This window comes from Mauremys reevesii, linkage group 11 (assembly GCF_016161935.1).
Source record: "Mauremys reevesii isolate NIE-2019 linkage group 11, ASM1616193v1, whole genome shotgun sequence".
NCBI classification, from domain to species: Eukaryota; Metazoa; Chordata; order Testudines; family Geoemydidae; genus Mauremys; species Mauremys reevesii.
In genome coordinates, this window is record NC_052633.1 from 34,133,922 (window position 1) to 34,159,505 (window position 25,584).

At 41.4% G+C, this 25,584-nt stretch overlaps 1 protein-coding gene across 5 annotated transcripts in view; it reads left to right on the plus strand.

The window, feature by feature from the left end:
- The window catches only part of CCDC141 (coiled-coil domain containing 141), a 155,463-nt gene that overhangs the window by 13,781 nt on the left and 116,098 nt on the right, over positions 1 to 25,584 (plus strand). For all 5 annotated transcript variants that reach the window (XM_039494686.1, XM_039494689.1, XM_039494688.1 and 2 more), the window contains exons 3-5: positions 14,158 to 14,349; positions 17,284 to 17,392; positions 22,130 to 22,383. In XM_039494686.1, coding sequence (XP_039350620.1) covers positions 14,158 to 14,349; positions 17,284 to 17,392; positions 22,130 to 22,383 — 555 coding nt within the window. The remainder of the gene's footprint in view (positions 1 to 14,157; positions 14,350 to 17,283; positions 17,393 to 22,129; positions 22,384 to 25,584) is intronic.

The following is a 25,584-nucleotide window of genomic DNA, read 5'->3' on the forward strand; positions in this document are numbered from 1 at the left end:
ACAAAAAAATCCTGCCTGCAGAATCAAAATGGAGGCCCTGTGTGAGTTCAAGCTCACCCAGAAGGCCTTTCTTTGTCTCTTAGGGCTTGTACACACTAGCGCTTGCTTTGGTATAACTTATGTTGCTTAGGGGTGTGGAAAAGCTACCCCCTCCCTGAGAGACATAAATTACACCGATCTAAGCGCCAGTGTGGACAGTGCTATGTTGGAAGGAGATGCTGTGCTTGGGGAGGTGGAGTAATTGTGCCGATGGGAGAGCTCTATCCCATCGGCACAGAACATCTGTAGTAGCAGTTCTACAGTGGCACAGCTACATTGGTAGAGCTGGACTGCTGTAGCGATTCTAGTGTAGAGTAGCTCTCTGTCTCTGGAAAACCCAGTCTGAACCAATATATGCAAACCACCCCCAGGGTGTTGAACCTCTCTGGAGGTGTTTACAATCCTAGGGATAATCACCCACAGACACACACACGTTTTTAGCTCCAGGAGGAGTTGTGGTAAGCATGTTTCGTGGAGCAGAACACAATCATACAGAAACCATTCATAAATGTAATGCAATGGTCCCCAAATATACTGCATGGTGTTGTAATATCTGTCACGGGGGGCCTGTCCCTAATAGCTCTTACGCAGATAAATGGAATACAGGTTCCTTTGGGCTAAATTTTCTGATAAAGTAAGGCTCTCTAAAGGGTCTTCATTTGTGTAGCAGACAGGGCAGGTTTGGGCATTGGGGAAAGCAGAAGTAAGGGGCAAGATCAAAGCAGAGTGGGCAGTGACTATATACGTCAACATAACAGTTTCCTGTGTGTGTTTGCGATGCAGCAATCCTAAATCTCTGTAGTTCTGAGATTACAGTAGCCCCTGTCGAGTGGTTCTGCTGATACTCTGGAGCTGGAGGCAGAATTTTGCTCCCAGTACTAAAGTACAACACATTTACTCAGGCTGGGCGCATGGACCAGGATATGCCCCTTTAGCAGGGGCATAGGTGGCATCACAGACTTCTGTGTGTAGCTACTACTCATCAAGAATAAGTGGCAGAATCTGGCCCATAGAACACATAATCTTTCTTGTTCCTATTCTATTATGTAATCAGTGTATACAAGTACACAGTGTGCTACATCTGAAGAACCTAATTTTAGTTATGGCTAGAGCACAGCATGTATTAAACTATGTACCCGGATATGGTTGTCACAATATGTTTTATCTTAACAGTAATTAAATAAGAGTGTAATCTGTGCATCAGCTGATATGCATATTACATCCATAGTATGTCTTTTACTACGTTAAAAAGAATGTTAAGGACACAAAGTCAATTACAAAATTAGGAAATGTCAGAAGTAAGGATACCCATGTAACCTTAATTTGCCCCCTTGTGCATTATGATAGAGTCTTTCATTACATGATCACATACTATTTTTTTCCACAGGATCCCTGTCTCATTTGGTGCACAGAATGATGGTGCTCACTGAATGAGTAACTATTTAATATATCTTTTTATCTTAATAATTTAATGTGTGACCCAGTCATTATTTACTATACATTAACAGCACTATTAATTTGCTCATTGGCTTTTCTATAGTGCTCTGTTCATAGTATCTTAGTGCTGTTCAAACACCAATCAATTTATCTTCACAAGAGCCCTGTGATATGAGGTAGCAGTATTACATCTGGGGAACTGAGGTACTGAGTTAAAAAACAAAATTGTCAATAGCATCAATTAATTTTGTGTTCTCAATTTGCAAAGCCTAACACCTGATGTTTCAGAGCACCTATATCTTATAGTTCTTTATATGCTCAGAACAGAGCTCTTACTTATCTCAGTTTCAGTTCTGAGTTCTCAGCACTTCTGTAAATCCAACTTCAAGTGTCTGAAGTTGGGCACCCAGAACTTGAAACACCCATGCCCACCTGTGGAAGTTTTGGTTTATGTAACTTGACCACCATCACACAGGAGCTCTGTGGCAGAGGCAGAGACTCAGTCCAGTTCTTCAGGGTGGAAACCAGCTGCCTCAAATATGAGACCATCCTTTCTCTTCCTGCCATCCCCTGCCTCATTCACTACACACCTTCCAATTTCTGCAATAAATGAAGCTGAGGTCCCATTTACTACTCACCCCGATTCTTCTCCAGAGCATGTCCACCCTGTGCACTGAATGAGGCAGGAGTCCTGTGGGGGGAAATGTATGTAATTAAAAACTGTACCATAATATAGGCACCCAAAGGGGCCGAATTAAAGTTGGAGAGACAACCTTAATTCTGGGATTTCCTGACTTCTGAGTGCTGGACTTTGCAACATTAATGTTCTTTTAATGTAGAGATTTTTATATGTAATTTTCCAAAATTGAAAAAATAAATTTTTCATTATGTGGAAACGTGTCCCTCATACTGATCATCAGCAGGGTTGGGAACTTTAGAGCTGCAACGCCGTCTTTAGCCACATGAGCTAATGGAGTAACTGGTAGCAGAAGGTGCTTATCTTTTATGTGGACAATGCCACTCAAGAGGGATGGAGCCATAGACTTTGCCCGTGGGTTTCGTAGCTATTGGCTAGATGGTAAAGGAATAAAACAAGATGCCATAAAATATTTTTCTTTTTTCCCTCAAAATAGAATTTCACACTTTGCCCCACTTCCTCCCCCAAATTACACTGGCCTGGGGCCCAAGATTGGTAGCATCTGGTCTTGGATTAATGACAAATTGAAGGTCTGGTATCTCATGAATTGTCAGGATTAGAAATGGCTGTTTTATACAGTATCTCCTTTCCAAAGGGATTTGTTTCTAGCCTGGGTGAATCACAAGGTTTCAGACCTTAAAATCAGATATGATTTATATGAAGTGATTTTAGATAATTTTAGCAGTTTCCAAAATTTATTATAATTTTTCTCTTCCTATGAGGCCTGAACAGTTGGACTCATGGCACAAAGGGAGCCTGGATTCACAGTTGGAAAGCTATGAAAAATAGAATCAGATATGAACAATAGCGGCCCGCCAGTGAAACTATTCCTAAAATATGTTTTCTGTTGAATAATTTTGGCATATACAGAATACAGAGTACAGTGATGTGATATGGGATGACTAATTCATATCTTTGCCAATAATGAGTAATTGCATCATCTCAAACTTATGTCAATAAAACCATAACACACACAAGATTATCATGTATACCCACTCCTCCTCTCTGGGTAAAATCTCCTGCAAATGGTTCCTTTAAGTACTATATCCACTTTAGCCTGTGAAAATACTACTGTACTCTGTTCCTAGGGAAATGAACAATATCAAACACATTTTGGAGCTATATTAGGTGTCTGTAATTGTACAGAAGACACAATTCCAAAAAATGAAAATAGAAATGAGCTAATCTATAGCTGCTTCGTAGAAGTGGTACATATTTAAAGGAGAAAGTTGGAAAAGAAACTGTCAGGATAAATTCTGTAATGTTTAGTATAGACAGCACCTTGACCAGTATAAGTTGTTGTCTAGTATGTTGTTAGATTGTTGATCTGACTTAGAGGGCTAGCAGGAAGTTCAGTCCTGCCTGTGTGTATTGGAGTTGGTACTTGTAGTGTTCCAGTAAATTTCTGTGATTCTATAAGTTCGTATTACAACTGGTGGTGGCAGCTTCAAGATGACAAAGGCATTTTGCCTGAGAAGAAATTTGCTGGTCAAGCAGATGAGATTGAAATCTGAGAGTATTTCACAGACTTTGAGCTGTTGCTCTCTGTGAACGAGTGAACTGATGAATAAGCAGCACAGTACTGAGCAGTGTTTTTGGATGGTAATGCCAAGGCATGTTACCAGCTGCTTCCCTGTGCAGATCATGAATCATCTAGACAGTTGTGCTAATAGTTACATGACCATTAGGAAGGGGGATTGGCCCTTTGGAAATACTAGAAGGAATGTTAATCCAGGAGTAGGCAGGACTGAATTATTTGTGTACACTAAGGAGACTGTTCAGTAGGTCTTTCCCTGAGCCACCATGTCAGGGGGTGGCTCAAGTGAAACAGAATTTGTGGTGCCAAATCTGGAACTAGCAGTACAGGGAGGGGCCTATGGCCAATGACAAATTATGAGAGAATCCTAGGTGCAAAGTCAGTTTATAAATGGTTTAGCAAGGGAACATCATAACTTTCTGGTGAAAGAAGATACCATACTGGATAAACCTATGGACCACATTATACACAGAATTCAAAATGTGGAAGCAGAAATTGGGGTTTCCTTAAATTAATTCCCAGCCTCAGGGTGATTCCTTTATACCAGATGCAGCACTTCAAGCAATTATTGTTAGGGAAGTGGCTAAAAAATTTCAAGGCACGGGTGTAAACTATTCACAGATGTCTTCTGGGTTATATGAGGCAAACACTGAGGAAGCTCAACAAGTATCCCAGAGGGATGCAGAAGAGGATTTGGAAGTACCACAACAGGTTTCTGTGGATTGTAAAGGGAGATTGCCTGTGGAGGAGGAATTGCCATGGTATTTTCAGGACCTCAACAGGCTGCTATCTTCAACAGACTGACTGTCCACAACAGATAGGCTGACATACAGGACATGAACGCTGCATTCGCTGATAATCTATATCCAACTACAAGTGAAGTGTCTATGACTGAATATAGGACTCAAGTGAGGAAATCAATATGGAAACCTGTGTGGATGCAGACTACTTGGCTTCCTAGGAGTTATTGTTTAGATTCTTATGTAACTGGGGGAGGCTATAATGTTTAATATAGACAGCACCTCTACCAGCTGATATGCTATATCTTAGTGTTAAGTTGTTTTCTTGTATGCTGTTGTTCTGACCTGGGAGCAGGGAAGAGGGAGGTTAGCAGAAAGTTCAGTCCTGCCTGTATGTGCTGGAGTTGGTACTTGCAGTATCCCAATAAATCTCTGTGATTCTATAAGTGAGTATTACAATACCATATATTTCAAAACTTTTCTGTTACTAACACCACCTTGGGTTATTTAAACATCAGAGAGGTGTTTTTTATTTTTTCATTTACTTTTAATCATTTATACTCTCCCTTTCAAACATTTTTGTATTTTACTTGGACATTGAAACAAATTTGGCATGCAGTCACCTCTTGCTTATTAATTACATATTTTAAACCACTGAACCAATTAGATTTGTGAAAAGTCTTTTTAGAAAAAAGGGGCCTACACTAAATATTCACCTTGTCTGTCTAAAGTCAGCGGAAAAGTTGTTAATATTTGGATCTTCCCTTTAACATGCTGAGGCTGACATAAAATCAAAATGACTAGACAAAGAATCACAGAAATGTAGGGCTAGAAGGGACCTCAAGAGGTCATCTAGTCCAATCCCCTGCATGGAGGCAGGACAAAGTATGTTTAGACCATCCCTGACAGGTGTTTGTCTAAATTGTTCTCTAAAACCTCTGTTGATGGGGATTCCACCTACTTGGAAGCCTATTCTGATGCTTAATTATGCTCATAGATAGAAAGTGTTTCCTAATATCTAACCTAAATCTCCCTTGCTGCTGATTAAGCCAATTATTTGTAGTCCTACTTATTGATTCTAATCCCACTGGGTGACCCGATTTACGTGACTGGAAGGGAGAAAACCATACTACTACTACTAAGCTCCAGAGTGAAGTTTTGCCACCACAAGGAAAGCAAAACTTACTAAGCTATTTTCATTATCCAAGATGAATGAAATGCAATGTATTAAACACCTCCCCCACCCCCCCCCTTTTTTTAAAACAACTGCAGCTTTATAGGTTTGGGTGAAATTGCAAAATATTCCTGACTTGTGTAGCTCTAACACAGACATGCAAACACATGAGAATTGAGAACTCCTGGTCTTGTGGATAGGTTGTTTAGGCAGCTCGAACCAGCTATTCTGACATAGTAAAAGTAATTCAGTTCCTCTTGGATCTAAACAACCTCTTGGTTCTAAAGCAATACAAATGTACATTTAAAAATGCATTTAAAATTAACTTTTCATTCCAGTGCTGCTTTGCTATATTGGAATGATTTCTCAAATATGCTGTAGAAAGTTTAAAGCAAAGCAGCTCCCTTGGCTGTGGAGCCAGGAAGGAACTTGTCTTCACTTCTATTAGTAGTATATATTATCAGACAAATATCTCATCAGCTGTAGAAAGAAGCAGAGTTGTTAGCTACAGCGTGAGGCCCTTTCACCTAGCCGGACAGTGTGCTTCTTTAATAGTAGAAAAATAACAGCCCAATCCTACTCCCATTGAATTAAGCAACAAAAAGTCCTATTGATTTGACTAGAGCAGGATTGGGCCATAATGAGTACATGAATCATGCCAGTTGTGGATCCTAATTATATTGTTGATTTTTTTAAAATTATGTAAATAACTTGTGATATTCTTGGCTGTGTGCATGTAAGTGAAGGGACCCAGATGAACACTTTTGCAAACTGAAATTAATGAAAAATCTCCAGTTGAATCCAGTGTTTGCAAGACCAGGCCTTCTGTGACCTGACAGCGGATGGAGGTTATAGGAGACTGGTAAAGAGAGGAGATCTGTGACAAAGGTTCAGACAGATAATCTTGCAGTGGGGGGTCTCCAGAACACTTGTTTAATAAGGCGAAGAGAAATAGGAAGCAGCAAACCCTGTTCTCGTTCAAGCTTTAAGATATGGATAGAAAAAACAAAGCTGGAAGGAGCCTGAAACTACAGGACAATCGGCCTGAATGGGGTAGAGGAGTAGTTGTTGACTATCCAAGAGGTCATTAGGTACAACATGTAGTCATGAGGGAACTTTCAGAGATCTTTTTCTGCACAGGTAGTTTGGTATTTACGATACACATTTTTCTTTAATTTTTTAATAGTTTCTTGAACTGTGATACTGTAACACTGTCTCCTCCAAAATTTTACCACAAATGTACCAGTCTGTGTATATGCATTCTTTAAATGCAGGAGAAAGGAGAATAGAACATGTCACTAAAGCCACTGTTTGCTACAAAAATATGACTGCATTTTATGTGCAATTTTGCTGAAATCAGATCGTTTTATGCCAGAAAAAAACCTTATGTAAAAATCTCAACAAGCTTCATGGCATCTTTAATAGAGAGATGTATCCTTTGGAAACTACGGGCCCCATCACATAATGCCTGCTTAGAAATAGGGGAGAAGCTATTTTGCAATATGAAATCTAATTTACAGAAGTAGCAAGGAATCATACAACCTTTCATACAATATTTGGCATCGTAAAATTTTTTTTTGGTGTCTGTGCATCTTTAAGATGCAGCCCCGAACTCTCAGCCAAGAGGGAGGAGGGCTATGGTGGATTTAAGCCATTTTTGCACCTTCCTGATCCCGGGTCAAGCTGGGGGCTGGAGAGACACCCTCCCTCTGAGTAACTTGGACAGCCCTGGGACCCAGTTACAGCAGTCTTCCAGGGCTGCTCTCCGAGCTACAGAGCTGCCCAGAACCTCCACAGTGCTTCATGCGATGGCTCTGACCTTGTTACTCCCCACTCACCCTCAGCATGCCCCATAGGCCAGGGCTTGCAAGGGCATCCTCAGGAAGCAGCCTTAAGGCTTTTTGGCTTCATTCCTGCACTGGGGGAATGCTCCCTTGGTTGGATACGGGGCTCTCAGGGACCCTTTATGTAGTTCCAGCCCCTTTTCCTGTGTAAAGGGAGGAGTGTGAGGATCTCACCCTTGGTATCAAACCCTAAATATTAGATTTACCGACTGCTTAAGGGGCTGTACTGCACATGGCTCTGTTACTGCTTAAAGAAGCAGGAATCTTTGGGGCAGGGGGAACACACAATTAACTAGAATCAAATTCTGTAGCACTCTGATTATACGTTTAAACATTTTACAAGGGAAAGTGCACGGTGATATTAGCAGAGAGACTTTTACTTAACTATTGTTAAAACGGAGGTGCTGCACATGGACAATCCAATTATGGTACCTGACTAATCTATTTGTAGGATGTGTCAGTTATTCTCTGGTGGCTGGGTTTGAGATGATAAGAAGGGAGGGCTGGACACCAATCCAATCTTTAAATGAAACGTCTCTTTTGGCTGGTTTTCCCCTCCCATGTCCTCTTCACATTCCATCACTTAGCAGTAACTGAGCCCATGGCAAGGATGAGTAAAAACCATAAACCATTTCCCCCCCAGTTTCATTGTTTTCTTGTTCATGTCTTTTTGGCTCATGACCCTAGAACCATTTCACCTCCAAGAATAAAAAAGCTGGAGTGTTAAACCATAGTCTGTTGTTGCTCTGAATTTGTTGAGTTAGCTGAAAGAGGAGGGCAGTATTTAAACTGTGTGGCCATAGGCACATCAGTTTCTGGACATTTAATGTTACGTTACCCTGTTTAGTTAGTTTAGGCCCAGATGCTCTCAGATATTTTTGCCCCATTAGGAAATTAGGAACTTAAATACTTTTGGGGCTCTGGGACTAAGCGTCTATTATTTAGGTGAAATTTAGCACTACACAGAACAGCAGCACAACATGTATAAATACTTGTAACTTTCTCTTTAATTTGTGCTAGTTTGAAACAGGAATGAATTGTCCCGGCATGTGTATTCGGGGTAACAAAAGGCTCCAAAATTTTATATTATACTTTTACTGGGATGGCCTTGTAAAATCATTGTGAGAATAGACCAGCTGTGGTTTCAAGATAGATATTGAGTCTCAAAAACTAGGTCTGTTTTTGAAGGAACATAAATGCCAGATTCTATCCTTACTTTGTCTGTGAAATGTAATGAATGATAACTGGAACAGCTGGCATTAGAAACAAATTGGCAGACTAAAATATATTTATTGAATGCATAAACATAAAGAGAGAAGCGTATAATAGTCAAGTGTGCCCATTTACCTATTGGCAAATGGTTTCAATTAAAAAAAATTGTCCATTAGTATTCAGCATGCAAAAGCTGAGAAACAAATGTATTAGAATAATTAGCATCATTAGAAAGAAATAAACACAAAATGAATTTAACCACTGATTTTACCAGCATTATATAACAACACTGGCAAAGTGACTACATTAATAATGCAAGCTTGCCTTCAGTATGCTTAATCTTTTACTATGAATGCCAGGGATGCCTGAAATTAACCTAACCAAGGACCCACATTGGTAACTTGGCTGGTATGTGAGGGGCTGGATTAGAGCTGCCCTCCTCTTGCGTGTGTGTGTGTGTGTATATATATATATAGCTATGACCAGTGGAAATTTCCCTGCTATCCACTGCAGTGCTCCATGTAGAACTGAACATGGTCTGTAAGGGGGACTCGGACCAGTGATCAGTTAAGTGCTTCCCAGGGGGGTTGGATAGAGGACACCAGGGCCCGATAAAGAGACAGGAAGAAGAGAAAGCAGGGAGGGAGTTCCTGGGAAAGATTTGCAGAATCCCTGGAGATGGGGAGGCAGGCTAATCTGGCTGAGGAAAAGAGCTGGGGGAGGGGTAGCAGTGTCTCCTGTGGCTAGCCCTGAAGAGGCAGAGCAGGCGGGCAGCCAAAAGGGAGGGAAAAAACCCTCCGGATTAACAGCTTGAGGAGGCCTCCAGAGGAGAAAGCCCTGTAAGGCACCACTCTGTAAGGGTGGAAAAGAGACTCCACAGGGCCCAAGTAGGGGTGAATCCTTTGCAGAGGGTTACTTTAGATTTTGGAGTCCAAGTTTGAAGAGTAGCCCAGGTGGGGCAGAAGATTTTGTGTTCATTATTCTTAATTTGTTGGACACTATTGATTTGGACTTTCAGGATGCTATTGTGCCAATGAAACAAGCCCAGAAGGGTGTTATTGTCATGAGAGAGTTATGGAGTCTCTGTTCAGGAGCTTTAAAGCCGAAGAGTGAGGTGGGACCAGCCAGCAGTGCCATGCATGGCTGCATGAGGTGCCCTGTAGGGACCAACTTAATTACATGTGGGACAGGGTTGTGCAGCCATAGAGCCTGCTACCTACTTATTCCAAGGGACTCCCTCACCACCACTTGGAAGCATAGTAAAGTCATAACTGTTTCCAGCCCAGCTGTCAAATGTGGCCTTTTAGAGGGGTTCAGTCTCTGAACGTGCCCTCCTGCAGCATGGTGCGCCACTGCCATGCCGTCCTCAGTGTCTCGGCAGCTTGCTGGAAATAATCTACTCACAGCCATAAGTCTTGAAAACAAGACTCCGCCTCTCTTGGGATCCAATTTATTCAGCATGGTCCAGCTCCCAAAAGACCTTCCTTTTTGTTCACCTCCAGGTTTAGGGTTTCCACAGCCCTCCTTTCTGGGATTGCTTGGTTCAAGGCCTGGCCTCTGCAGCCCACAGGCCTGCTCCATTAGTTCAGGGTTTCCACAGCCCTTCATCTATGTGTGTGTGTGTCCTGGCAGAGTCCGCCTCTTAGCGAGCTCTCTCTCATTGGGCTTGGAGCCTCCTTTTTGATTCACACACCCAGTCCTCTTCCCAGGTGAGCCTAATAAACAAACACCTGTTGGGGCCAGCTGTGGGAGAGAGGAGCCTTGCCCCTCCCACTCTCCCAGGCTCCTGGCTCCAGGCCCTTAAAGGAACAATAACTTGGCTTTTTCCTATATCTTCCCTCTCCCAGACACAAACTGTTCCCAGGGACCATCTTCCTTTCACCCAGTGTCCATTTGGATTATTCTGGACACCTTGAATGGGATAACTGGCCTCTCAAATGACCTCGTTTTGACTTACAGGCCTGTTCAATGCATTGCCTGACACATTTCTCTACTTGAGTGTGAGGAAATTTTAAAGCGGTCATGAGTCCCAGTGACACTTTGCAGCTGTCACTGGGGAGATGTGGAAGGGCCATGTATTATAGTTGGTTAGAAAATAGTTATTTTTCCTGCAGAAAATTTTGAGACTCTGGAGAAAAGTAGGGTGAATATCGGGGGGGAGGGGAGGAATAATACTTTTTGTAAACATGGGATTTTTTTTCAGTAAAAAATCGGTTTAAACTGAAAACAAAGGGGCTTATCAATAGAGGAGAAAGAATTCAAGAGGTTCCTAAGCTACAGGTCTCAGGAGGCACCATGGCAGCATTTTCAAATCAAAATATTTTTTATTTTGGGTGTTCAGTTTTTCAACAAAAAATCAAAACGTTCTGCAGCAAGCTGACACTTCTCATGAAAAATTTCATTTTGTCAAAAACCCAATTTTCCATCAAAATGTTTTGACAGAAAATGTTCAACCCACCCTACATATACCTTGATGTAAATCTCTTTTCTGACTCTGCCCTTCCAAGTGCTGGTGTCATGGGGTGGAGGATGAGAGCAGGGTGTTTCTCTCCAGACCTGGGTCATGAGAACTCTCAAAGCCCCATCAGTAGGAGCAGATGGGATGATTCCCTGCATAGCATCAGACCTGATGGGAGGATGCTCTCCACAGCACCCAAACTCCAGTGGGAAGGAAGAAACTAATCACTTTGTTCCCAGATAATTAAAGCAGTCACACCACAAGCTTGAGGGTTGAGTAGCCTCAGCAGTGAAATAAGAATATGGAGTTGCGACTCCCACCATTCACATATGTTGTCATCTTCTCCCCTCTTCTGGCCTCTCAGTTCCACAAGTTTCTGGTATGGAATTACTCTTCTTCCTTTTGACTTGAAGAACCAAGCTAACTTCTCTCTTAGACGTATTGGCCTGGCACTTGTTCAGCATCTGTGGCATTCTGGGGTTAACACTCAGAAGATAGCTAATGTTTTAGACTGAATAGAACACTTAGGCATTAGAGTATCTCTTTGACTTTGTACAGATTGTGCATATGCCTATGCAAATTGAATACATAGACAATATTATTTATATAGCTACACCACTATAAAAAGATAATGTAGGAAATCATGATGCAAGCCCATAAAAGGAAAACAAAGGAAGCCGTTTTAAAAAACACACACTGAAGATTGTCTTGCAAGATGAATTTTCTTTTAAAATTTGCATGAGCTTGGTAATGGCTCATTAAGCCTGACCATTAACCTTAGTTTGATGAAGCTGGTTTTTAAATTTCATTTTATCATCCAGCCTTAAAATCTCTGTGGTGTAAAAGTTATCATGAGCCAGTACTTCTCTTTTTATGACTAATAATAATGGTACTTTAATACTTACTGAATATAGAACTTAACAAATGTTAACTGATTAGTCCTCACAGCACCCCAGTGAGGTAGGTAACTAAGCATTAATGAAATGAAGAGAAAGGAAGTAGTATTATGATTAAGTTAAATCCTCAAAGCCTTACTCAATTTTTACTCCAGGCCTGATTCTGATCTCATACCTGTGTCATTAAGGAACCACTCCTTTGATACCAGCAGTGTTACATGTGTAAAACTGTGTAATTGACATCAGAATCAGGATCTCTGTTCTTACTCAGGCAAAACTCTATTGAAGTCAGTGGGGCTACTGCTTAAATAAAGAGTAAGTGTGAGCTTCAGGGTTTGGTCTTTTATTATCATTAGAAGGGGAAACTAAGGAGAAAAAGATGGGGATTTGCGCAATGGCACAGGAGTCATTTTCAGAGTCAAGATTCGAATGTAGTTCCCAGTACTGTGCTATCGTTCAGGAGATAAAATGGGGAATGCAAATAGTTCTTTAAAAAATTGACTTTTTGTGTGTCCTTTGAGATGGGTTTGTTACTATAAGGCTAGCACAGATACTGCTGAGAAAATACAGCTAATTACCACACTCGTCTATGTATTACACAATATTTGTTTCAAATAATGGGTTTGTTGGATCTATTCCTATGTCTAATAATTTTATTTTTGCAATATCAGATTATACATAGTTCCTATTTTGAATACTGAGTAAAAATTACTAATTCTTTAGTCTGTCTTGGACTGAGATAGATTAAAATATTTGTTTAAAAAATTTTGAGTCGGGAATAATGGTTCCATTGTGTATTACAGTGTTTCCCAAAGGCCTGCTTTCAGTGAGGAGAGATTAACACCTGATTCAGATTCAGACTATCACATTCACAGAGAGTATGTGGGTAGCATCGAGGGAGGTTTTTGAGATTATGATCCTGTGCTTCGCACAATAATGAATTAGTTTGCTAGTATTTCCGATTCTCAGTTCGATCTCTGTCATGAGAATTTTAAGTTCTCCTATCTTCTGTTCTTATTAGTCTGTGTCATGAGAATGAGTTATTATAGATTTTAATTTGCCTTATATAGATTCCTCTTCTCATTATACATTCTTGTGATAATACCTGTAATAACAGCAAAAATTGGCACTTCATTAATCTATTCTCATGATAAAGACCTGAGATGAAAAACATGTATAATACAAACAATCAAGTCTCTAGACACACAGAAGATTTTAACATGAACAAGAAATGGCACAGTAGTAATCCTTTCTTATGGTAAAGGGCATGAAACACTCTTGACTTGTTCTTGTGATAACCCGAACATTGTAATTTTGTGGTTCATCTTGAACACTGCAGCAGGCAAAGCTGGAAATATTGCATGTAATCTATGGCATTCCTTAGACAATACACATATAGTTTTAATCTAATTAGCCCCTGCATTTTAGGTGTGTTGTGAATTAATTACATTTGAGTTAAGTATCAGAGGAGTAGCCGTGTTATCTGGATTTGTAAAACCAGCAAAGAGTCCTGTGGCACCTTATAGACTAACAGACGTGCATGCATCCGACGAAGTGGGTACTCACCCACGAAAGCTCATGCTCCAATACGTCTGTTAGTCTATAGGGTGCCACAGGACTCTTTGCTGCTTTTACATTTGAGTTGTATGCTATATCTTTAAGGCTTTAATTTGGGTTTGTTTGTTTGTTTTACTGGCCTTCAGCATTGCAGGAGAATGTGTATAATGTTCTAACAAATGAATATCCAAAATACATGAGCATGTACTAGCTTCAGTAGAGATTTATGTTGAAGTAGCTGAGCATATTTGAATGTAAATTTTAAATGTGGAATGATGGATCCCCCTAGAACTGTTTCTCACCAAAATTTTATGAAATTGCATGCGAGAGTTTCAAAGTACAGAACTGAATTCAAAGGGTAAGTTTTTGATACACTATCTAGGAATAGCCGCACTTCCATTATTATTATTATTTTATGTTGAAAATCTGCCAATAATAGAAGAGCTGTGGACAACTGAAAAGATACCATACTGAAAATGTATCCCAAGGTAATATCATTGTGCTCTTTGGAATTCTGCTTAGAAAAAACAAATTTGTTTATATCTCCCCACCTCCCCTGCGTATAGTCTTTGGAAGATCAAGTATGGGACCTGTTACGTGAAGCAGACAAGACTGCAGAGGAAAACCAAGAGCAAAGCCAAGTGTATGATGCCATGGCACAAACTCTGGGGGATGCCTGGGATGCCCTGGTCGTTATGCTAGAGAAGCGAAGAGCACTTCTGAAACTTACTGCAGGATTTTTTGAAAATGCTCTGGAGGTTTGTATTTAAAATGAAATGCTGCTTAATTTGAAACAAATCCCAATTCCTCCAAGAGTTTGTTGCATTTTATTTCTACTGATGCAAAGGGCCAATTAATTTAAAAAAAAATCAGCTGCATTCTTGTTTTGGGGTATTCCAGGATGAAAATGAGCAGAATATTTAGAATGAATATCTGTAAAAATGTGATGTCTCTTACTAATGTTTTACTTTAAAAAGTAGTAGTAGTAATGAAAAATAATTAAAAATTAGTCTGTACCTGTATACTGCACTGGGCAGGGACATGACCCAATAGATCTCTTTTATTGTCTAAGATTCAAATTATTTGACTCTTTGACGGCCAAATTCTGAAACCCACGACTCAAGGCTGTGCATTAGAATATGTGTTTGTGTAGTTATCAGAGTTGTGCTTGCAAATAGGACAGTTGTCTGTGTAGCCATCTGAGCACAAATATAAGAACCACATGCACAAGCATGCAAAAAGCATGCACAGCAGCATAAAACCAGAGTCCAACTCCTGAAAGATAGGAGATTAGCAACAATTCTCTCAGTCCTATCCCTCTCCCAGCCTGCCCATGTCCCTGTATGTCCCACCCCTACTCACTTCTGCACAGGCAGCTCATGCAGGTTGGGACTCCAAACCCAGGGGTAGGTACACTTCCTGCACAGCCCACTGAATTCAACTATCCCTTGCCTTTGCGTTTGCAGAGGAGTGGGCTGGATTTGCCCCAAAAGTTGAGTGCTCAATTACATGGGGCTCTCAAGTCTTTGTTTCAAAGAGTTTGCATGTGGCACAAGAGCAGGAGTGGGAGAACAAGGGTTGTTTTAATCCACCTTCTTGGACCCCAGATCCTGGGGCTGATTCTGTATTGTCCCGATGCCTGGTAGAAATTAGAACAGCAGCAGGACTGAGGCAAATTCTGCTGATTCCCAATAGTATCCACAAGCTATTCCAGCAGCATGGGACCAGCCAAATGCAGAGATGCCCAGGCCAAGTCCTAACATCAAGGAGCCAGGAAGAGATTGGCATAGGAGCCACTATGGTAACTCACCACCTTCATAGTGTCCCCCAATGCAGGGGAAATCCTTAACAGACTGGTTGAGCTGCCTTTTAGGCTGCTCTGTGCCATGGTCTGGCCCATTATGTTTAGTCATGCCTACGTTAGACACAACTGTCAATTGTCCTATAGACTTAAACGACAATACTAGAATTTTATTTTTGAAATGTTTTTCTTTTAATGACAACATGCAATTCTGTGAAATATTTGCTTTATTGTGATAAAGCACAGACATTATCTCATGGATATTCTTTAATGAAAATCAAATTCTGATCCCAAATGTTGACGCATAATGGATTTGTTGTATAAGATAAAGATCATGAGTAAAAGGGTGGAATGTGAGAATAGGCAAGCAAAGCAGAGAGCTTAATTTTCATCTTCTTGTTTAATTTTATCATAGGTTTCAATATCCTTGATGACACTGAAGTCCAAGTGTGAACTTTAATGATTTGGTCTTCCTTAATTTAGCAATCCAGTTACTAGAGATGGCACAAAGCTGCAAAATTCAAGTCTAGATTTTGAACAACCCAGTGTCTGATGTGGTCAGGTCTGGGTGCTGGTCACACTTATAAGGATAGAAGTCATCTGCAGAATTCAGATTCTGGTCTGGGTTTGGATGCTGATCCAAAGTTCAGGGGTGTTTGGAGTCAGGGTATAGTAAGGGCTCTAATAATTACAACTAAGCATTTATCCCATAGAAGGAGCAGTATGACACCAGGAATAGAGCATACAATTAACCAAAAGAATAACCTGATGTAAGCTGTAATGTTAATTCACTGTCACAAATCTTTGCTAATGCAGTTAAGGTTGACCAGCAATGCCTCGTACCCTTCCAGAACATCAAAGTCACCTATACAAAACCCAAAAAATACTAACTCAAAGCACACATCAGCACTATCTATGGCTTGTCAGCTTGGCTTGAGCAACATCGTCATCACAACTTTTACCCTAAATAACTTTTTAAATATGGCTTCCTGTAGCTGAGATCAGTCCTAAGCAGGTGATTTCAGTTTAGAGAAGTTCAGAATCGTAGTTTGAGTCCCAACTGTGTACAAAAAGTTATAAGAACTGTAAAATGTTGACATCACAATAGGTGGCTCTATCTCCAGAACCTTAGATCAAATAATCTCAATTTTGGACCATTAACTCTCCCCTGCAGCCCCAGGAAACCCAGCAATTTTCAGGACAATCTGAGAAAGTATTTGGATTTTAGAGCACTTAGAAAAACCAGCTGTTAAGCAGTAAGCTAGCCTCAACCTTAACGATCAAGGTGCTATGACCTCACTGTAATTTGCTTATTAATGTTTTACCATAACATTAGTGGGTTTAAATTTACTACCAATTTTTATCTTCAAAAAATCAGATTGACAATTGTATCTGCCTCCAAAGTTTTCCCCAAAGATGGCTGGAATTTGGATTTTAATATGCCAGAGGGGATATGGAGGGGAGCCTTGAATAAAATCTGATTGGGAGCGGGGAAGCTTCATTCAATATCTGATATGGGGAATTTAAAAAAAAACTTTAAAATTCATGGGGGGCCTTTAAGAGCACTTTATCGATGGACTTGGAGGCAGAGAAACCATAGGAGAGAAGCAAAGCCTCATAAAAAGACAAACTGTAATCACAATCCCATCAGAAAACATCCCGTAAGACAAGGGATCAATTCAAATCAGAACCTCATGAAAACAGAGGACAAACAGCGGCTCCCAAAAATGTGTACTGGGAAGTTGGAATTGATAGACACCAGAAATATTTGATACCCTTCTTTGCTAGTCTGAGAATTTGCTCCCGAAGGCACAGGTTAGATGTACTGTGACATTCTGTACTCTAAGGATTGTTGTATTATGCTTTTTCTCTCTTTGTATTCCTAATGTAGTTTGCTATTAAAATTGACCAAGTGGAGGATTTCCTTCAGAATGCCCAGGAGTTTGAGAACACTGAATCTTTGAAAAAGCTCCTTCATCAGCATGAGCATCACACAAAAGGTAAAGAACGGATTCCTTTCTTCGGCCAATAGCTCATAGTCACATAGTTAGTCGGCTGAATTTCTAGGCTTTGAAAGATATTTTTGGTTTTCCCAAATAAATTCTTCTTTTATAAAATCACATTTGCTATGGTAGTTTCTTTAATTGCAAAGAGAGCTCAGAGAGTCAGTATTGTTCAGTGCTCGGCAACGTCACACCCGCTAAATACAGATCTGACAAGCACTGTTAATTAATAATGGTTCCCTAAACAACTTCCTGCACTCTCTCTTCTCCCCTCTGCTGCCTCCCTATTGTTTCCCTTACTTCCTCTGGCTCGTCTAACTCTTCCCCCTCCTGGCTTCCCCACACTGCTTCTTCATCCAACTGCTCTTTCCTGTGGGGTGAAAGTGGAGGTGGGAGAGCATTCTGGGTTGCTATCAGCCGGCCTGCTATAATCCTGTGCCCCAGGGTTGAGCTCTTCTAGAAGCTTGTAGTGGGGAATGACGCATTGGTGCCGATATCTCGTAGCAATCCCACAGCCTCTTGAGTGTGCACACAGGGGAATACTGTCTGACATATGCAGCCTCCTACATAACAGTTGAGCTTTTGGAAGTGTATGGGGCAAGAGGAGTGGAGTGGGCTGGGGAATGAGCTACTGCTGGCCTCTAGACAACCTCAGACTCCAGCTGTCTGTATTGGCTTCCCTGATATGTGCTTCTGGCTTTGTAGAGCTGCACTCTGTGTAATGCCCCTGCTGAATTGTCTTGTCCCCGTGTGCAGTGAAGTTCCATTAACAGCCTAAAGTGAAGATACAGGCAGTCAGATGGCAGCCAGGAAATAAAGTCCTGTACCACACTTCACTCCCCCAAAACACCTCATGTACCTCTTACTTGCACATCTATGTTTTCTTCTCAATACTAGACAAATTTCTACAAGAAATGCAGCAGATGGGTCATTAATCTTAAAATCAAGATCTTTGTATGAAGCATTTTCTGCCATGCCACCATACTAATCTTTTAAAAGTGGGGGGCAAGTGCCTTCCCACCATCTCAGAATCAATCTCTTTGCACAGCTAAGTACAATTGCAATCTATTTTAAAAGACTGTAATCCCATATAAATCTGTTTTTTTTTCACAAATCCATACACTCCAGCCATGTAATTTTAACTAAATGTTAATGGAAACCTGTTACAGGAAACCTAACACCTGGCAGAAAATATAAACTGTAGTTGATTGTTCAGTAGTAGAGTAGCAACTTAAACATTTTTGCATTGTATAAGAAATCTAGCTGCTTCAAATGCTGGCACTCTGAATCAAATGCAATTCTACTCAGGAGACTGTAGTGAGTTGAGCTCAGGTAACTTTAATATGGGCTTGGTGGTCCCAATTCAATCTTTATTGAACTGAAGTGCTCATCACACAGCAATTTTAGCTTGGAATACCTGTCAGTGACTGATTGTCATTGCTGAAAAGAGGGTTCATAATTGAAACAATCAAATGAAATTGTTTTCCAGAGAGAAGATAGGCTTGAGAAGGATGGACTCTTACCTATAGGGGTAGAAGAGGTAGCAAATGCTCCCTTTCTTCTTTGTTTATATCTTTCCAAAGTGCTAAGAATTTGGAGTATGGATAATCATATAATTAATGAAAATCGTGTTTGTATTTGTCTATATAAGAAAGGCACAGCCTACTTAGCAGTAAAGTTGCTGGAAAGAATGGCCTTCTTTACAAAGTGTTGGAGCTACCAGGCTATGGTGATGAGTCTCTTAAGTTTAAAAAGTAAACTTAGCTGTGTGCCAGGAGCACACCTGATTGGGGGTGGCGAAATGAGTGACTTCGCTTTGGAATTATCCCTGTTAAATTCCAAGTTTTTATTCTAACATTTATGGAGAAATCTCCTAAGAAACAAAGGGTTGGTCACTTCACCCAATAGTAGTAGCAGACCCAGGACAGCTTGTGCAGGATGTCATCTTGTAATAAATGTTTTGGGTACTACTGTCCTCTGCTAGATGGATTGTTTCAGACTTGTTCAGATGCTTATTAGAGCTGGTTGGAAATTTTCTGATGGAACATCTTTCTGTTGGAAAATGCTGATTGGCCTAAATCAAAACATTCCACAGATATGTGATGATTTCAGTGCAATACAGATGGAAACAAGGCAGGTTTCCTGATGGCTTGGCAACCCAAATTTACAGGCTCACAGATCCTTGGTAGCCTCTCAGGTGGCCTGCCAGAATTTCCAGACTCCCAGACACTGGGCCAATCCTTCTAGTGGACTGCTGGGGCTCCAGACAGCTCAGGGAGTCTCGGAAAGATTTTGAAAAGGTCAAAATAAAGTGTCATTTCACCTGCTTTCAAAATAAAATGTTGGAATTTACATTCAGTGGAGAATTCTGACTTTTTTTAATTTTTGGATTTTTCCATGGAATGGGAATTTGTTTCCAGACCATTCTAGTGCTTATACTGAAGGTTCTTTGGGTTAGCTAGAGAGTGGAGCTTCTTCATAGCTAACTATGATTGGTCTTGGAAATGCCTGAGTATTTCTTTCACCACCTCTACTCTGAGGAACAGGACTCTCACTGAGTCTCCCTCAAATACACCCATATTAGTGACAACAAAATCATTTCCATAATACTTAGCCTGTCACTTTGGCCTTGTTCAGACACATTCCAAACTCCTGTGCTGGCTTCCCCATATGCACAACATCAAATTAAAGTTTCCTGTCCTTGACTATGAGGCCCTGCATAGTCTGACTTCTGTCCATCTCTCTGCTCTTGTCTCTGTTCATGCTCTGAACTCTCTCACTTTCTGCTTTTCACAAGTTGCATGCATAACTACCCCGTGCAGGTACTTTTCCAATGCTCACCTACACGCCTTATTGCATGCTTGAGACTCCCTTCCTCAGTCACCACATCACTCTCTTCTTCAAATCCCTCCTGGAAATACCTTTATCCCAGAATGATATTAGCCTTTTTTGCAATTGCATCACATTGTTAACCCCCAAATCCTTTCCAGCCTAACTAGTTATTCCCCATTTTGTAGTTGTGCATTTGTTTTTCCCTTCCTGAGTGTAGTATTTTGCACTTGTCTTTATTTAATTTCGTCTTGTTCATTTCAGACCAATTCTCCAATTTACCAAGGTCACTTTGCATTTTAATCCTATCCTCCAAATCGATAGCAACCCCTCCCAGCCCTGTGTCATCTGCAAAATTTTATAAGAATATTCTTCACTCCATTATCCAAGTCATTACTGAAAATATGTAGTAGTTCCAGACCCAGGACAGATATACTCCCCTTCCCCCGTTTGACAGCGAACCATTAATAAGTACTCTTAATGTATGGTTTTTCAATCTAATTTATTCTAGATCACATTTCCTTAGTTTGCTTATGAGAATGTCATGCAGGACTATATCGAAAGTTTTACTAAAATCAAGATATATCCCACCTACTGCTATCCATTAGGTCAGTAACCCTGTCAAAGAGGAAATTAGCTTGGTTTGGCATGATTTGTTCTTGACAAATCCATGTTGACTGTTTGTTACTTACCAGACTACTATCCTCTAGGTGCTTACAAATTGCTTGTTCCAGTATCTTCCCACAATTAAAGTTACGCTAACTGTTCTAATATTCGCTGGGTCTTCCTTTTCCTCCTTTTAAAATATTGGCTCTTCTCCGGTCCCCAGAGATTCACCTTCGTGAGTTATCAAAGAAAATCGCCAGTGGTTCCATGGTTGCTTCAGCTAGTTTCTTAGGTACCCTGCAGTGAGTTTTATCAGGCCCTGCTGACTTGAATACATCTAACTTATCTAAACATCCTTTCTCTATTTTGGCTTTTATTCTTTTCCCCCTTATTATTAATATTAATTGTATTGATCATCTGGTCACAGTTTACCTTTTTAGTGAAGACTGAAGCAAAACAGGCATTAAATGCCTCACCCTTTTAGATATCATATGTTATTAGCTCTCCTTCCCTGTTAAGTAGAGTACACTTTCCTTCATCTTTCTCTAGTTCTTGAAGTATTTATAGAACCTCCTATTATTGACTTTTATGTCTAGCTAGGTGTAACACATTTTTGCCTTCACCTTTCTGATTTTGTCTGTACATGCTTATGCTATTCTTTTGTACTTATTGTCAGCAATTTGTCCATGATTCCACTTTTTGTAGGATTCTGTAGAGGGGTGGTTACCCGCTCCTGCCCTTTGGGGCTTAAAACAGCCCAGGAGAGGGCTGTGGCTGGGGCAAGAAGGGGTAGGCAAAAGCAGCAGGTCCAAATCCCTTTGCCTATGATGAGTGGCTGATACTGCAGTCTCCCCTAGGGCGTGGGGCTAGATGGTGACTGGCGGTAACCATATTCTGAGGTGAAGTGGGGATAGAGGGTTGGGGGTTCCCCAGGGAGGGGAGACTCAGAATGGTGGGGTACTGCCAGGGTGCAGCACCCCAATTAAAAGGGCACCAGGGTCCAGGGAGGGACACGGGGGCCAAGAGGACAGGCGGATCATGGGCCTGCAGAGGGCGCTCCTGGCTGGAAGAGCTAATTCCCAGGAGTCACCAGCAGGAGGCACCGCAGGGGTGAGTCCGCACGTCTACAGATTCCTTTTTTATTTTCAGTTAAAGAGCTCTTGATGAAGCCATATTGATCTCATACCATTTTTCCAGTATTTAAATATATATATTTAAATATGCTAAAATAATGCTTTATAGATTGAGTGTATTGATGAAAATTAGCATGTTTTTTCGTGTGTAATTTTATTCTTACAGAGCTCTTGGAAAAGTCACTGGCCCTTTTAAACAAAAGCCATGAGCTGACTGAATTCATAGAAGAATTCAAATCTGATGGGCCTAATGTAAACCCTGAGTTGATTAAAGGAGCCCACAGCAGCTGCTTGAAAATTGGCAGTCTCCTTGAGCTGCTACAAGACAGGAGAAGGCAACTGGACAAATACCTGAAGCAGCAACGCCAAGGACTAGAGCAGGTTCTGCAAATTTGTCATTGGCATCACCAGGAAAACCAGGTAGGATATACAACACTTAGGCCAGACACAGTAACGTCAGGACACTGTTACATGTGGTGGGGAGAGTTACAGGAGAAGGGGTTCCTGTGTATTTGGATGATAGTTTGCCTCACTGATTTGTTTACTTTGATTTATAGTTTAAGCATGTCTCCCTACACAACCTTATTTCTGGCCTTTCCTAACTTTTGGCTGCTTGATTTTGCAATCTAAATGTTCTTGTAATGTAGGGTTTTTTTAATTTAATTTTCTAAGTTAAAAAAAACTGAACTCCCCCACAGAAATCCTATCATGTGGAATCATATTGACCCCTACACACCTGGGTTATCAGCAGGGTTCAGACCATTAGCTTCACTGCACTTACCTCTATCACATGAGTTAATGGAGCAACTGGTGACTGCAGTAGACTGTCATCTTCTTTGTGGACCAGTCAATAGAAGGAGAGAGAAATACTTTGCCAGTGGTTTCACAGCTATTTGCTAAAAGCAGAGAAATATAGAGACTCGGGACTCCTCAGTTCAGTGCCAGCTTCTGGAGGGGAATGTGTTCTAGTGGTATTCTTCTGTCTCTGTGCACGCTGCCTGTCCCTTTCCCTTCTCTTGCAGTCAACCCACCCCCAGCTCCTATTTCCATCCCCCTCCGCTCCTATCCAACTTTCCCCCCACACACACCCCAGTTCTCGCCCTCCTCCCCCTCTGTGGCTATATAATCCCCTCCCTTTCTGATCACCGTACTTCCTTGGCTTCCTCCCCACTTCTCTTTCTATCCTCCCACCCCTTTGCATTCCAATTAGGCAGGGGCAAGTCCTGCTCAACTCCTGCATCCCTGGGGTGGAGTTCACTCAGTGAGAATGGAATCTTTGGGCAATGTGGCTGCCAAACTCTAACAAGTCTCTACTGGGTATGTGCAAGCAGAGTTTTTTAAAGGCTCGGAACTTGGTCAAATTTGGGTGAATTTTCATAGGAAATGCAAACACCACATCCTGATACCAGAGCAAGCTCCCTGCCAAATTGCAAATCCTTTCTCCAAAGCACAGGGTTGACAGAGCTTCTCAGTAAAACAGTTATAAGACATTTTTTTAAACATGGGCAAAAAAAGTATTTTCCCCGAATCTTGTTTCCTGGGCTTGTCTAAACAGTGGGGTTTATTTCACACTAACTGCAGTTTTTTCCAGTTAAAATGGGCTCACATTCACCCAATGCGACTCTTTTTCTAAATCAAGTGGCCAATTAATATGAATTGGATAATTCACTTTGAAAATGGATTAGGTTCATTTCAGAATGAGTTTGTGCAGAAAAAGGAAGCATCCGTATTTTGGATTAACTTTTCAGTCCTCCCACTTGTATCCCACACTGCATTGCTTCACATTAGGACTTCCCTGTCTCTTTACCTGTGTGCCTTCTAGTCCTCTGGGGTCTTGTTGGCCAGATGTCACTGCCCTGTTTAAATGCTGGCACACAACTAGGAGGTCCCTATTTGCAATTACACGGTACTGGAGCTGTATATCCTTTTCAGTGTAATCAGCATTGTAGCAGCCATGTCTGGTGGTGCTGCATGCAAAAGTCATGGATTTTCTTGCTATCTGGGGTGAGGAGATGGTCCACTCCTGTCTTAACAGCAGCTGCCATAATGCAAAAGTACATGAGCATATAGCAAGGTATATGACCAAGAGAGGTTATATACTCTCAGGACACAGCTCAATGCCATTGCAAAGGAAAGGACCTTTGGTAGGCTTATAAAAAAGACCAAGGGCAGAAACAGGACTTCTGGCAGTGCTCTACTATTTTGAGGAGCTGGATTGGATTTTTGCCAGGAAGGCCACCACTGAGCCCCAGTATGTTGCAGAAAGTGCTGAAAGCACCAAGGAGGACCCCAACCAGGACTCTGAGGAGGAGATTTCCCCTGGAGGCCAGGAGAAATCTAAGAGCCGGAGCCAGACCCAGAGAAACAGACTGCACCTGGACTCCCAGCATGATAGTGCTGAGAAGGGGACCTCTGCCAGTAAGTATTATGTGCTACATTACTATAAAACTGTATAAGTGATTTTAGCAAATGATTGGCCCAAGTGCCTAATGGACATGGCTGTTTTGAGCAAATGTGAGCTAGGAGCCTTTCCGAGCCAGCTCAGCTTTACCCCGGCTCCCAGCATGCTCAAGACAGTGGCCACATAGGGAATTCCAGCTCTGCAGGGATTGGTTCCCTGATATTTTCATTTCCCACTGCCATGCTGGCATCTACCCTACAACCTCCTTCCATTCCCCATCAACCACCACAGGTGGGGGGAACATTTTGCCCCCCCATTGCCTTGATTAAACCAGTGATGCCACAGTGGTTTTGTAAAACAATATTGTAATGTAGCCATGTTTACTGAAACATCAGTTTCAGGAAAAATATGATATAAAAATACTGTTTTTCACAATGCCCTGAGCTTTCTGCTATCTTAGCACTTTATGAGGTATATTTCCCAAAGACAGAGACACTAAATCACAGAGATTGTAAGGCACTCAGCTAGTTCTAATCGGACTCTCGACATCATTAAGCCCTCAGGTTCAGAACACATACAGCAGAGCGGTACTTATTTAGCAGTGCATTTTGTGTATTGAGTGCAGGTAACAGAAAACAGAATTTAAGGCAAAGATAATGCAATATTTTGGCACAAATACTGCAAGACACAGCAGCCTTCTCAGGGGTACCTTTATAGGTAGAGTGGCCCTTCCCATCCTGCAGCACTTCTGGAGGGACCATTCTGGTGAATAACATCACTGCATATCTTCCATCTGCCCATTGCCCTTTTGAATAAGCCACTTCACTGCCTCTTGATGACTCAGATCAGAGAAACATCTTCCAATGCAAGGACTGCCTGCAGAGTTGCCAATGCAATTACTAACCTGCCCCCCTGCAAACCCTCACACACACCTCCACCTACCTCCCAAAGCCTCCAGCCCATCCAACCCCCCAATCCTTCCGCCTACCCCTAACTCAGATGAAGCCCAAGCCCAAACCTCCAAACCCTGCTGCCAGTCACCAGCCTTGCACCATTGGATTAGAACAGAGTTCCTAGGCAAAGAGGAAGTAATGTGGAAAGTCTTAACATTTGCAAGTTGCCCCCAGACTGGGAAGAGATTATGGGAATGGCATTCCAAAACTGAGGAAAGAGTCATTTCATCATTGCTGCCCTGGAGACTTGAATTACTTCAGTAACTG